The 14,744-nt window shown below is 36.9% G+C and overlaps 1 protein-coding gene across 5 annotated transcripts in view; it reads left to right on the top strand.

Moving 5' to 3' along the window:
* Positions 1-14,744, top strand: part of LOC131676509 (homeotic protein antennapedia) — a 121,029-nt gene that overhangs the window by 88,543 nt on the left and 17,742 nt on the right. For 3 of the 5 annotated variants that reach the window (XM_058955576.1, XM_058955575.1, XM_058955573.1), the window contains 2 exons: positions 12,162-13,324; positions 13,380-13,599. In XM_058955576.1, the coding sequence (XP_058811559.1) occupies positions 12,815-13,324; positions 13,380-13,599 (730 nt within the window). In that variant the 5' untranslated portion in view covers positions 12,162-12,814. The remainder of the gene's footprint in view (positions 1-12,161; positions 13,325-13,379; positions 13,600-14,744) is intronic. The other 2 variants (XM_058955578.1, XM_058955577.1) reach the window with 2 other exon arrangements.

Here is a 14,744-nt window from a genome sequence, read left to right as displayed (position 1 = left end):
AATACTGATGACGATTTTTTCTTAAAAAATAGGTATTGAGAGCTTTCTAATTTGGTTTTTGGCTTTAGGATTACTAATGATAGTGCAAATCACCATTCGGTATTCGAAATATTGCTCAATGTGAGGTAACTTTTAGAAAAAAGTCGATATGTAAATAGTCGTATAGGGTGCGTGTTATCAAGAGCTGCAATTTCAGTTCTAGTTCTCAGAACGCCATGAAAATTTTAATAAACACTATTAAGGATATATACTTCAAATATACGAAATATTTTTTTTTCTATTATTTTGATCCAGCACAACATTTTTCTATGAAAGTGCCACAATACATTATCAAATTGATTCATTAACAGTTTTTCTGCATCAAACCAAACTCAAAACAACCGGAACAAGATTTAGACTTGTGCGACACTCTAAATATGGCCGTTATTCTAGTAGAAATATCCATAATTTATTGAAATTTAAATATATGGACATTCGAAATATTGTTATCCGATGTTGTTCAAAATAAATTATTATTCGATGTTGTTTGAAATTTCTAATTTCTCTATCTCCCGACATCTGTCTTAAGAGGGTTAATCAAATTCTATGTTGAATTTCACAAACGTGGCAAACCGCATGTCGTTGTCAATACTAGATTTAAATGTTGTTTAACAATTAAAGAACATAAAGGTTTAGTTTATGAGAAAGATGCTAACTGCTGATATAGAAAAACATCACACCTGGGGACGGGCATAGCGTAGTTGGTAAATCGATTGCCTTGTATGCAGCCCACCTGGGTTCGATTTCCAACCCCGCACATAGGGTTAGAGATTTTTCCAAAAGAGATTTATCTAACCCGAAAAGAGGCGAATGACCTTAAGGCTAAAATACCTATAAACAAAATTAAAAAAACATCACATCTACCAAATTACTCCAAAGCTTTTGTGAACCATGTGCGACTTTTTGATTACACATTAATTGTAGATGTGAAGCTTTTTTTTTCTTTTTTGTAGGTGATTTTGGAGAAAGGCCAAAAGAATAATAGATCAAAATATTAATGAAATTACCCGAAGTGGCTATATTCAGAATCATCCCAGAGGTAGGATTGGAACATGCAACATTCATGTATCCGAACCCATGCCGGAACCTTCCATGGGCGATGAAATCCCTGAAGGAACACATGATCATCGCGTTGGTAACAATAATACCCAAAGCTTGCAGGTTCGACTCCTACCTTTGGACAATTTTTACACATAAACCCATGTATAATTCGATCTATTATTTCGCTAGACCGTTATCTATTATTTCGCTAGACCGTTACCAATATTCGCAAATCAAGGTATTGGCATCTACTTTTAAAATCAAAAATAAATTTGAATAAAAGATGTAGAAATAGATATGACGGGAATTATACTCCGTTGCGAGTAGCCATTGTAGTATAAGAATGCAGTGAATAGATGAAGCCACAGTCAATGCATCCTAATAAAAAAATGGTACCAAAGGCAAAACTTTGAACAGCTCAGAGTTTGCTTATTCATGACGGTCCGTAAACCGCAATGGGAGTTAGAAATAACAAAACTACCACCAGAGAAGCGATGGCCACAACTTGTAGTAGTAATGGCAGTCGCTGTAAACAATACACCAAAGCGGCGGCTATGACAGAATATAGCTAGAAAGAGATGCTAGAAAAATATGCAAAGGGCAACAAAGAGAGCATACGAGGGGAAGATATTATTTATAGCAACGCCCATCCATCAATCGAAGTGGTTCAGAAATGTGTGTGCCAACGGCTGAATGGTAGAGGATACAAAAATTAAAAAAAAAGTTTAATCAACAAAAAAAAAATGAGAAATGTTTGAAAAATGGTTTATGAAACGTTCTCTATTCATTTAGATGGCTTTTGTGATCCAATCAATGTCTGCCAGATAGCTTCTGGAGAACTAATTGGGGTCCTAGTCGACAACACAGTAACAACAAAGTGAATGCACTCTTTTCACTATATTATAAAAAGCCACATTTTTCATAATTGTAATATTCATTGTAAAGCAAGCAAAGAAAATATAAAATAGTTGGTTAACTAGACAACCATATATTGAACTCTGTTTTGAATTTTACACTATACAGGCCAACGCTTGAACACACCTTTTCACCAGCAGCTCTGAAGAGGGGAAGAAAAATATCGTGGTGTGGGTGCTTAAAAGCTTCTTTCTGTGATCCATGCCATCTGCTATCGAGTAGTGAAGAATATTCGATCAGAGGCGTTACGACGAGGGGAAGGTTAACCAGAATTTGATTTGCGAGATGATTTCGTGTTTTTTTTTCAACATTCACGAGTGCATGTTTCATTCGTGTTTAACAGTTCTTATGGCCGTAGATTAGTTTTGTTTGACTTTTTCCATAAAGTTGTGCATTTTATCTTTTTTAATTCTAGAATGAATTGTTCATTATAAAATTCGAGAATAAATTATTTTTGGTTTGGCAAAATAATATATGCCAAATGCTCCTATCGGTGTTTTATTAGTATGTTCGTTATTTGCAAATAGAATCGTATGTTTCTAACAATTTTCTAAAAAAAAATATTTATGAAAATTGACAAAAGCGATTCGATAGAAGAGGAACAAAATGATACCCTAATTGGTTCTAAAGCATGAGCGATTTTCGGCGTTTAGGAGTTTTACTTTTTCGCCAAAAATAAGTATTCTCATGTATTTGACCTTTGTATCTTTCCAATTGAACGATTAAAATTTACTTTTAGAGCTCAAATTTCAACTGCATTTGGGTACTAGGTACCGAAAAATAGCGCAAAAATCAAATCATTATTGAGAGTTGATGATTATTCTACCATTCGTATACCCCTCGTAACAAAGTATTTTACTACTGGCTACAGGTGACGCCGATTTCGAAAAGAAGAGTGTTACATACAAATCTCCTAAGATAACTGTTTCAATATTGTTTTAATATGCGCACTTTGCTGGTCCAACGTCGGACAGATTTGAATCGTTTAACATGCGCCCTCTTGGAACCCATATAGGGCCATTTTGAGAAACTTTTTAGGCTTCTCAGTGGGTAGCTATAGGATTTTATTAGGTTATATAAGGAGCACTGACTTGCGTATTTGATGATATATTTATATTTCGTTAAGTAACCGGGGCGCGACATATAACGTAAGACATTAATTAATTACTGAGCCGAAAGTCATTTAATTGAATTTCGGTACCGATACAATACATGTCCTCGCAACTAGCAGGGGGTTCTAGTACTATTTTTCATATATTATTTAATAACGTTTTCGGTTTGTTTGTTGCTGCATCGGTGTAGTGCAAAAAAGAGATTGACTGATTGCACTCAAGTTTGAAAGTGCCATGAGCTTTCGCGCTGATCTAATTCGAAATTGATTCCAATTGGAATATGTAGTTGATGAGGTAAACCACACTATTTAATTTTTAATTCTAAAATTTTACCGTATAGCTTGTTTGGTGAAAACGAAGAATATTTAATGCACTTCCAATATAATAGTTGCAACACTACACCCCATAACGCTTTAATGTTCCTTATGCTTTATGCTCCATATTCTGCCGTAACATAAGAGCAGAGCTTTTTTGATTGTTATGCTATCGATCCTTATACAGCCTACCTCCAGGAGTTTTTTTTATGTACGCTTTGTTTCGATATAAATGGTAACACAGAGCATAACGGCGACTTTTATAAGTTTCTTCGGACCAGTATTGGGCTGCACAATTTCAGCATGTGTTAACCACAACACGTGACATTGATAGCAAACCAACTTAACTTGCAATTGAATTGAATACCTTCAAACTGATATTTCAAACTCAGAGCACGTTTAGAGTGATTGTTCGGCAGCATCAACGACTTGTATTCACATTGATCAAACTTTCCTTCAGACATTGGTCCAACATCATTGGACTGGCATTGACATTACATAGGTCCATTTATCCAATATTGGTCCTACATTGATAAATTGGTTTTAGCATTCAATATTGGTCCTAGGATGGTGCGACATTCATTAACATTGCTTTGCACATTTTTGTGAACTTTGGGACTCAAGGACTCTCAGGCGTGATTAGCTAGTATGATAATCGCCATGTTATTTGAAATGTGGTGAAAATAAAACATTTCGTTTCTGGCATAACAACCGGTTGCAACATCATAATACGTAAACACGTAGTAATGCCTAAAGAGTGGTGAAGAACGAAACAAGTGAGCTTGAAGAGGCAAAACAGGGATGTAGATGCATCTTTTTCGTTTTGTACTGGCGGACTCAGAACAAGTTTTACAGGTTCATACAGACAGAGAGCGTTGATGACGGTGCGGATGATGCACATGGATACTCATTTTTCAATCACTCCCAAGCTCGTGAAGGGGTTACGGTACAGGGGACAGAGAGCTCGTTACTTCGCACGGTCTGCTATAACTCACTTTGCGAAGTGTGGGTAGGGTGTAGTGACCAGTGCTGCACGATATCATGACTATCACTTTTCCATCAAAATGTACGCCAAACTTCGGTCACTAATCAAAATGATCGTCTTTTTCAATTGAGAGAACATGAGTAACCGAAACTGAACGCGGTGAGTACCAGCAGCAGTGACGAGAAAAAATGAGAAAAAAAAATGACAGCTCGCAAATAGAAACAGCACTCAATTGAAGTGAGAACACAAAGCAAATTTGTCTCTTTCTGTTTTTTCACCTCGTGCCATTTTATCTGTTAAAAGTTTTCTCTTCGTGAAGGTTGGTTCTAACTTGGTTTGTGTGTTTTTTTATTTAAAATGGAACAAGAGAAAAAATCCAGAAAGCGTTCGTATGCATCGATTACGCGGGAGTGTGTCAAAGTAGTGGACGAAGGTTTTAAGTGCAATATAGATGAAAATATAAGTTGCACTTACTTTCAAAAAAATTACGATGCCGGTAATTTTACCCGGCATTTTAGAATCAAGCATCCGGAGGCGGCAACTATTCGAGGACTTGCCAAAGCTACTGATGTCAGTGCTAAAATGAAGCGCCCAATTGCGAAACGACCAGTGGCTATTGATTCACAACATTTCACCGAAGCATGTTTGAAGCTAATCATCCATCATAATTTACCGATGCGATGCTTTGATTGGGAAGGCCTCCGAATGTTGTTAGACCCAATTTCAGAAGCAGTCAACATAAAAATAACTCGAAACAATATCAAAACACATATACATGCTACATCTGTAAGGATAATCGAGTCATTGAGAGATGAAATGGCAAACCGATTAATATCATTGAAAATCGATTCAGCATCGAAGCACAATCGTCATATTATCGGGATTAATGCACAGTACCACATGACCAATGAAGTGGTAATACGAACCTTGTGTAAGTACCAAGTTTAATAAATATGCGCATGTGAAATACATTTAATCCTTTCTAGGCATGATTGAAGTACGCGAGAGCCAAACGGCGAAGTTTTTGAAGAAAAAAGTTTTGGAAGTTCTCAGTCGGTACGGTGTGTCGATTGATCAAATATTTTCAATTACTTCGGACAACGGTGCCAATATGCTGTCCGCGGCAAAGCAACTCCAAGAACTCTTCACGCAAACGATTCAAACTAATGGTAGTGTGCATTCAGATATGATGGATGACGATACCAAGCAAGATGATCTAGTGGATGCTTTATCAACTGAAATGAGCACACATTTTAACATTGTTCGATGTGCTGCTCATACATTTCAGTTGGCACTAAATGATGTTGTCAAAAACACTGACTCACACATCAAATCCATAACTGAATTTGCGAAAAGTGTTAAAAAAATTAAATATAAAAGTTTATTTGAGGTCAACGGAGCCTCCTATCCCCCGCTGTGGTCACCCACCAGATGGAGTGGGAAATATGTAATGATTCGAAGCATAATACAACAGGAATCATTTTTCTCTAGTCTGGTCGAACAGTTCCCCGAACTATGTAAGTGGCACACCTTATATTTTATAAACTTTCGTAACATATTTTTGTAATTATTTTTACAGCTTTGGATGAAGATGATTGGGAATATATGAAGGAGTACGAGAGCGCATTTAAACCGTTGTATATAACGACCAAATTAATGCAGTTAAATCATCAAACATATTCCGATTTTTACTTACAATGGCTTTTGTCTATTAAAGAAGTCAAAGAACTCACCAGTAATAGATTCTCAGAGCCATTGCAAGAATCTCTTAATCGCCGTATTGTGATTTTGAAAGAGAATATGGCGTTTAAATCAGCTCTCTACTTGGATCCCCGTTTCAATTTCCTGCATTCGTCAGTGTTCACGCCTGAGGAAAAAAATAATGTACAGGTAATAACTAAGCTAACGTTGTGCGCTACTGCTCACTTAGATTTACAAATAACTTTCAATTATAGCAATACATAATCGGTATTTGGAACAGAATACAGAATTTAAGTCCGTCGGGGTCCAAGTCGATTGACACTGATAATGATCAGAAAAGCGCGAATTGCGATAAGGACGATTTTCTGACAACAATGTTTGGAGGATCGTTGGACGCTTCTTCGTCAACCACAACTACACCTTTGCTCCAGCAATTAAAAATGCTAGATATAGAACCTCGTCAGCCGCATGATTACAATGTTTGGAACCATTGGACCGCTCGCAAAGCTTCTCACCCTGAACTTTATGCAGTAGCGATGGTAGTTTTAGCTACACCAGCCAGCCAAATATCTGTAGAACGGTCTTTTAGCGCTTTAGGTTTGATACTATCTGATTTGCGGACAGGAATATCTGATGAGGTTCTTGAAGATATATTACTGGTCAAACTAAACAAAGAGTTGTTTGAAAAAATCCTTCCGACACTTTACGACTGGAAAAGCTTTAGTTCAAAGTGATTTTTTTTAACATATCCATAGAAGTAGCACGAGAGCTGATGTTAACAACTGTATATGTCAACTATATATTCTAATGTATATATGTACATATTTACCCTAGTTGTAAGTTTTTAATGTATTGGATTCAACTACATAAAATAAACGCAATGGATTTGAATTAAACACACGTGGTTGTTATTTACTGAGCTAAGACGAATGATGCAATCAGCAACTAGTTGATTCTTTACACATTCCTAAAAGAGATCACAGTCAGAAGTATACTCAAATTGAAACACAAAGATACTTATATCTTCCAAGTTGGCTTCCTGAACTTACACTTACTGCAAGCAATTTTGTAACAGCTTCAGTTTTTTAGTTTGTAACTAATCAAACACATCAGCATAAACTAAAAGCTGAAAATTATTCCACCGTTTGTTTTGATTTTCCTTCAACTTTTAACCATGCCTACTGCGATTGGAAATATGTTAGATGAGCAAACACTCTATTCGGTCATTACGGGTACGGGGAAGGGGGTAGGTTTTCTATCTTCTTTATGTTCCTTGCGTTCTGTTGAGACCGAAAAAAAGCCTACTGACCTGCTGACCTATATTCCCATACACTGCGGATAATACCAAGTCAGTCATGTGTATTTAAGAAATCCTATAGAATACAAGATGCATATACCCATCTTGTATTCTATAGGATTTCTTAAATACACAGGACTGATTTGGCACTATGGTATTGGTGTATGGGAATATAGGTCAGCAGGTCAGCATACTGACCTATAGGCTTTTGTCGGTCTCGACAGAACGCAGAGAACATAAAGAAGATAGAAAACCTACCCCCTTCCCCGTACCCGTAATGACCGAGTGTTTGTTCATCTAACATATTTCCAATCGCAGTAGGCATGGTTAAAAGTTGAAGGAAAATCAAAACAAACGGTGGAATAATTTTCAGCTTTTAGTTTATGCTGATTTGTTTGATTAGTTACAAACTAAAAAACTGAAGCTGTTACAAAATTGCTTGCAGTAAGTGTAAGTTCGGGAAGCCAACTTGGAGGATATTAGTATCTTTGTCTTTCAATTTCTGACTTTTATTTCTGACTGTGATCCATTTTAGGAATGTGTAAAGATTCAACTAGCTACTGATTGCATCATTCGTCTTAGCTCAGTACAAATGGGAAGTATACATTGTAGGTATGTGAGCTATTATATTTACAAGCTCATTTTTAGGCACGTGGTTGTGCACCGCATTTGTGCAGCTCAGGCCATGTGAAAGAAGCTGTTTGAAATTAATATAATCGATTTATGCGTGATCTATTCGTGATGTAGCGTACTGGTAATATGAGATTATTGTACTCAATCGAGGCCGTTGTTTTTATATCAATGACTACTATACAGGGAAGAATACATCGAATCTGTACTTTAACAATGTACAATTATGGTTTTATGAATGTGCATGCGTTAGTTCAACTCATAATAAACGAACTACGGAAATTTAATTACAATTTATATCAAACAATTTTTTATTGAAAGCTGAACCAATTTCTTCAAAACATATTTGAACTGTGATATAGAATTCATGAAATGCTTCGAGCAGAAGTTTTTTTCATATGAATTTCCTTGCCAGATTTACACTAACGACAGTAATTTTCAAAACTGACAGTCACGGAGTTCAGTCAAAATGAACCGAACTCAAATGAGCAACAGAGCGAAAGGACAGAACATTTTGCGCAATGGCACTCACGTAGTATGAATGACAGTATGTGTTGCTGTCTCAATGTGAGAACTTCCATGGACTGACAGTCGAATGTGAGTGCTTTTGACTGTGCATGAAGGTTTTCTGTTTACGGTTTCAGAATGCAGCACTGGTAGTGACTTTATAAAATTATTAAAATGCAATTAAAAACAGTTTAGATGTTTATTATCGCCAAATGATTTGTCTTGCTTGATGTATAACATGTGTCTCCGTAGAGTAAAGTTTGCGTGTTGTGACAAGCAAATAGATATGTTAGTTAACGGTGGAATACTTTGGTTTGCTTGTACTCTAAAATATACACCTATTCAAAGAGAACAATAGTTAAAAGGATTCGTCTGCAAAAGGCAAAAATGTAATAAATTAATCAAATCAAATTGCAAATATTCACGCCATTTAGCAGGAATTCAATCCAGATAGCAATTCCATTGCCAATGCAAGCACATTTTGCTAAGCGTCAACGTGTCTTTCTACCCAAGACCAGGGTGTGAATACTGATATACTGGCATCCTATTGTTGAGCTGCGCCCATCCTTTCCCATTTTCACTATTCCCCTGGTTTTGATTTTCCTCATCGAGGTGGACGATTTTACGCAGCAACTCTCGTACAGATTCCATATCAGCATCATCATCATCATCCTTGTCGTCGTTGTCGTTGTGGTTCTACGACTGGAAAGTCGAAGAAGGCACACAATATGATGATTTAGCAGCGTCAAAACCAAACTATTGTTATTGTTCTTGCTATTGAATAATATGATGACGACGGGAAAATGTTATATATGCTCTAGAAATGAAACGAAAATCCACAGTACGAAACCGAAACAAGACGAAGGAAACAATTTCCAAGTATTTTGCTCCCACCAACCTCCCCAACAACTATTTGCGAGTATCGGAAGGAACAGGTTGCTAGAACAAGATACGGTGCTTAGTCCGTAAACGATTCATATGGAACTGGCAGATACTATGTACACTTTACCCAGCAATGCCCAACATACAAACTAGCCTTACTACACCAACTATACTTGCGGTTCATTTTGATGCACTAGTTGGTTTAAATTCAATTAAATTTAATCAAATCAAATGATGAATGTGGTTTCAGAATTGGTACATTGAGTAAACCGATCAAGTAACATTCTCAGCAAATTCTCTCATCTTCATTGCTACCCGTCCAATAGAGGCAGCTAATCCATGTAGCTTAAAAATTGTCAACGTAGAAGAGCGAGTAGATTTTCTTCGACCATGCGGGCCACAAACAAGAAACACTGCCGATCCTTATTGTTTTCATCACAATCAAAAACGATTAATGTTGATTTATGGTTTCTCGCATTTGTCATAGGCGCGGACATGTGTGACCCGAACCACATTATCATTTGAAATATCCGTTGTTTTTAGCTGTATATGGTTGATCTCATCACAAAGGTCAACAGTTGTCTACCATAATTTCCTTTAATTCTAAAGTTGAAACGTCTCACGAGCCAAATCTTCTCAAGCACAGAAAACGTGGAAGGTGGAGGGGATTTCGATGATGGTCAACCACTTTACTGCCAAAGAGAACGGGTATTTCATAATTCATAAACTCACTCGCCAAGAGCTAGTCAGCGAAACGCAGAATAATTAATTGCTTATTTGAAACAACTTCGTTTATTTCTTGTTTTACAGTCGTCTGCACTGCTAAGAGAACTTTTGCGCAATGGATTTGGTTTTCATGGTGGGTGACGTGTCCTCTCTGGATTACCTCCCACTCCCTCTTCCTACTTTGATTCTTTTTTGTTCTCAGAGCTCGGTACTACTCTCAGAGGATCAGCACTGAGACATAAAAATTAATTACGTTTGGCAACAGAAGTTGTTTTTCACCGCATCAAAAAGAGCAAGATACGTTTCGTTGGATCCCGTAAAAAATAGCAAAACAAAAGCGGCTGAGACAAGAAGAAGAGCAAATGTGTATAAGAAAATAGGAAAATTGCTTTGTTAAAAAAACTTTCTTGCCAAAGATGCCATTTTGCTGTGTTTACAAGCCGAAAGATCTGCTTGCTAATTTATCATTCTGGTAATAACCTTTTTCTTAGCAATGAATTTTACATCGATGCACAGAATTTTTCGCAGCCGTCAAACGTTTTGGTCCGGAAAAGCGCCGATGCTTTTGGTCTATTTCGAATCGAGTAATTATGATTACACGCTTTTTGCAGCTCGCAACAGAAACGCCGCATCTAACACTTAGTTTCACGTGGGTAACTAATTTTGAAAATAGCATGAAATCAAATTATTCATTTTCAAAATAAACGAGAGACCTTCCGCTGGCGGGACGTTGGCTGTGTATTTTCAGAAAAAGTCTGACACACGAGAACGATCGTGCAACGAGACCGTAACCCAAGCTGCAACACTAAAGTTAGATACAACTGTCTTTTCCCATATGGGTTTTCTTTTGAGATCTTCAGTCGGTACAAAACCGATCACGATGTTTATAATTTATTTAGGCAGAAAACATGGGAAAATTTTGTAGGTGTCTCTTTGCATATACCAACATGTCTTGTTTCTATTTGCATCGGTTTTTAAATCATTATATCAAACAGGTGCAAAGCTATTATACAAATGGGGGTAGAATTCTGTTGTTAGATTGACAGATAATTTGTGGATGATTATGTGAAATATTATATAAAGATAGGTTTAAATATTGACAGATTACCCATGTCAAATTTAAAAAGGAGTATATTTATCGATTATTATATGTTTAACAGGGTCAGCAATTGAAAAACAGATTTATTATATACTTTTAAGGTAAAAACTTGCTATTGGAATTTCGTAGACCGATGCGAGGGGTAGGATTTCTTTCGTACCTTTAAATCCATCGATCGGACACTTTCAGGTATTGTTAATAATCGCAAAATCTTCTTTATTGCTGTCAATGCTCGAAGCAAAATTCCTTGACATAACTTCTTAGAATATACTGAACATTACTGTTAATTTCACATTGTTTGATTCAGCAGAGGAGAAGTTTGGCCAATGGTTTATGTTTCTCAATACTAGCCATTTGGGATCATCCATAAATGACGTAGCATTATATGGGGGAGGGGGGAGTTTTGCATTTTGTGATGATGTGTGACGACAGGGAGGTAGGGGGTCATGTCATGCTACGTAGCTTTTTTAAAGGGGAATAACTAACATCGTTTTTTTATAAATTTAAAAAAATTTGCGGTGACAAGGGGGAGGGGGGAGAATTACCGTCAAGCTGCGTAATTACCAGGGGGTATTTAGAGGTTTGTGACGAAATGCTACGATGGGGGAGGGGGCTACTAAAAATCACTCAAAAAATGCTACGTCATTTAAAGATCGTCTCTTTTCAGATGTGCTACGAAAATCTTTATATATTTAATACTTTTGAGTGCCGATGTTTTTTCGCCTCACTCTATGCTCTTCTCCAAACCGTTAGGAAATCACACATGCATGAATCCTTTATGAAATGGATCCATTAAATCACGTTTCTTTTAGCAAGATTGTGCTCTACCATTATTCAGTCTTGATCCAACGACTTCCGAACTACAAACAACACGATCACTAATATAACAACAACTTTTCTTTTTCATTTGCAGAAAAAGCTGATACCAGTTAAAATCCTACGGACGTAATAGCAGCCCGACATCGATGTGCCGTCACCTCACTTAGAAGCAGCTTTTTCACAATTTGTTTCCTGATTATTTGATTATTGGAAATTATTTACTGCAACAGATCACAACCAATATTGAAACCCGGATTAGTGTGTATGGATGTATTTGTGCGCGTACGTTAGCAGTTCGACTTTTCTGTTCTAAGTGGAATTTCTGTGAGATTGAGTGTGATTTCTAACATAAAATACACTGAGCAAGTATTTTTCATCTTATTCATAATCGAGTTTGTAAAAATATCATCTTCACAAAAATCACGCATGCAAGGCATCAATTCGCAAAAAAGTCAATACACAATAAAAAGCTTTTGTGATAGTTTTATAAATCAAGTAAGCCTATTTTAAGAAAATAGTGAAAGTATTAAGTGAAAGTGTGCAAGGTTTTATGGTAGCAGAATAATCACCGTTGAATTCATGAGTTGTATGCAACGTTCATTAATCCAAGATGAAACAGATGGTTGAATACTAATCTCCTCGATAATCAGGAGCTGTTTGTTTGGATTTTGTGGAACAGCCTTCCAGCTGCTTTCGAGGCAAGGTCAAAGATACGACCAAGCTTGAGCCTAAACCAAACTTTTCATAATGACGATGAGTACAAATAACTGTGAAAGTATGACTTCATACTTTACAAATTCCTATATGAATTCAGACATGCACGGTCACTATCCTGGAACTGGTGTGGACGGATTAGATACTAGTCAGCAAATGTACCATCACAGTCAGGGCCATGCGGGCCAGGGAAATATGCCACCTTATCCGCGTTTTCCACCATACGACCGGATGGGATATTACCAACAGAACATGGATCCAGCCGGATATGCGCGAGCCGATAGTCCATCGAGTCAGGTGGGTGGTGTGATACCTCAGCAAACGAATGGCAATCCCTTACAGCAAACGCAAGTACAACCTCAACAACAGCAACCAATAGTTTACGCTAGCTGTAAATTACAGGCCGCAGTAGGTAACGGCCCAAATGGGATAGGAACGTACGGTGCTGAAAATGGTTCCCCTCCACTGGAACAGTTGGGTCACCATATGAACACTGCGCAAATGACAATACCTCAGCATCATATGGCACATGCCCAGGGTCAGGTAGGTCTAAAAATCATCTTAAATGAATTTGATAAGATAGTACCGTTGATATTAGGATTGTTTCTCGCCCGACCAGGTGCACCAGAATCCACAGCACATGGGAATGTATACAAACGCTGGTGGTGGTCCCCCCGGAGTTGTGCCGCAACAACCACCGAATATGATGCACCAGCAACCTCCGCAATTACACCAAGGACAGCAACCACCGCCAAATAGTCAAAATTCCAACTCTGGACTACAGTCTCCACTCTACCCGTGGATGAGGAGTCAGTTCGGTAAGTTTTCCTTTTAAGCGCCATATAAGATTAACGGCTGTCTATTTATCATGCCACATCACTTGGCACGACGGTATTAGTCATTAGAATTCTTTAACAATGCTAAGCCATAGCGGAAAAAGCAAAAATTACTTGGGCTCGCACTACCAAACGAACAGACACAAACGAAAAGAAGGAAAATTTGATCTAAATTAATAATCGCTTTTCTCTTTTCGGAGGCCTTTCATACTTTCTACCATTTTTGGGTGGATACGGTCAGATGGTGGAGTTCCTATGAAATTCCATGTTACTCTCTGTTTCTCTTATTGTAACAACTATATTGTCTACATATAACTAAATACTAACTGGTTGACGGCCCTTCCTTTGTTGCTTTGCTAAGGTGTTACGTTCGTTTATTTGTAACGCGACAATGAAATCAATATCATTGAATCACCTTAATTATTAGTAATGATATTAATATTTAAAATGTTTGCTATTTAATGTTGTGAACCTAAACCATCTAGAAACATATTATTTAAACCTTAAATACAAAATACAAATTTTTGAGCTGCTCTTATCAACAGTCAATTTTATTTTCAAGATTTTGAAATGTCAAAAACGAAGTCAGCGCACCAAACTTACTTTAAAATATCTTATTTGCTCCGCCATGATAAAACTCTAATGAACATTATATTTTATTTCATATATTTTCTGATATCAACAATGTATTCAGTATTCCAAAATTACTTGAAAACAACTTTTTCGGACAGTTAAAAAAGGGCCGATTGTGGTCCACAATCTCTTCTATAACGGACCACACTGTGGAATGCGGTGTATCCCCTTCTCAATCCATATTAATTTTATTTCAAAATATCATTTGTCAAATACACATGAAGGTGAAACTAGAAGCAAATCTGGTTTGGCATTTGAAAACCATATTTTGAGATATTTACTGGTTTACATGTTGTTTGTTGCTTTGTTTGAACTTCAACAAAAATTTCAGTCGCGTTTGAAGACAACACTTCATGTACTACCGTTTTTGGTGTTGTTCCATAACGCAACATTTTCCCTGATCTTGAAAAAAAAATCAGAAAAACTCAGAAATCTAAGTATACAGTATTGTTCGGTATATCGATAATCAAATTTCTAGAACAAATGGATGTTCG

Source organism: Topomyia yanbarensis, chromosome 1 (assembly GCF_030247195.1).
Source record: "Topomyia yanbarensis strain Yona2022 chromosome 1, ASM3024719v1, whole genome shotgun sequence".
NCBI classification, from domain to species: domain Eukaryota; kingdom Metazoa; phylum Arthropoda; class Insecta; order Diptera; family Culicidae; genus Topomyia; species Topomyia yanbarensis.
Note: the sequence above shows the minus strand (reverse complement) of the source record. Positions and strands in the feature narration are given on the sequence as shown.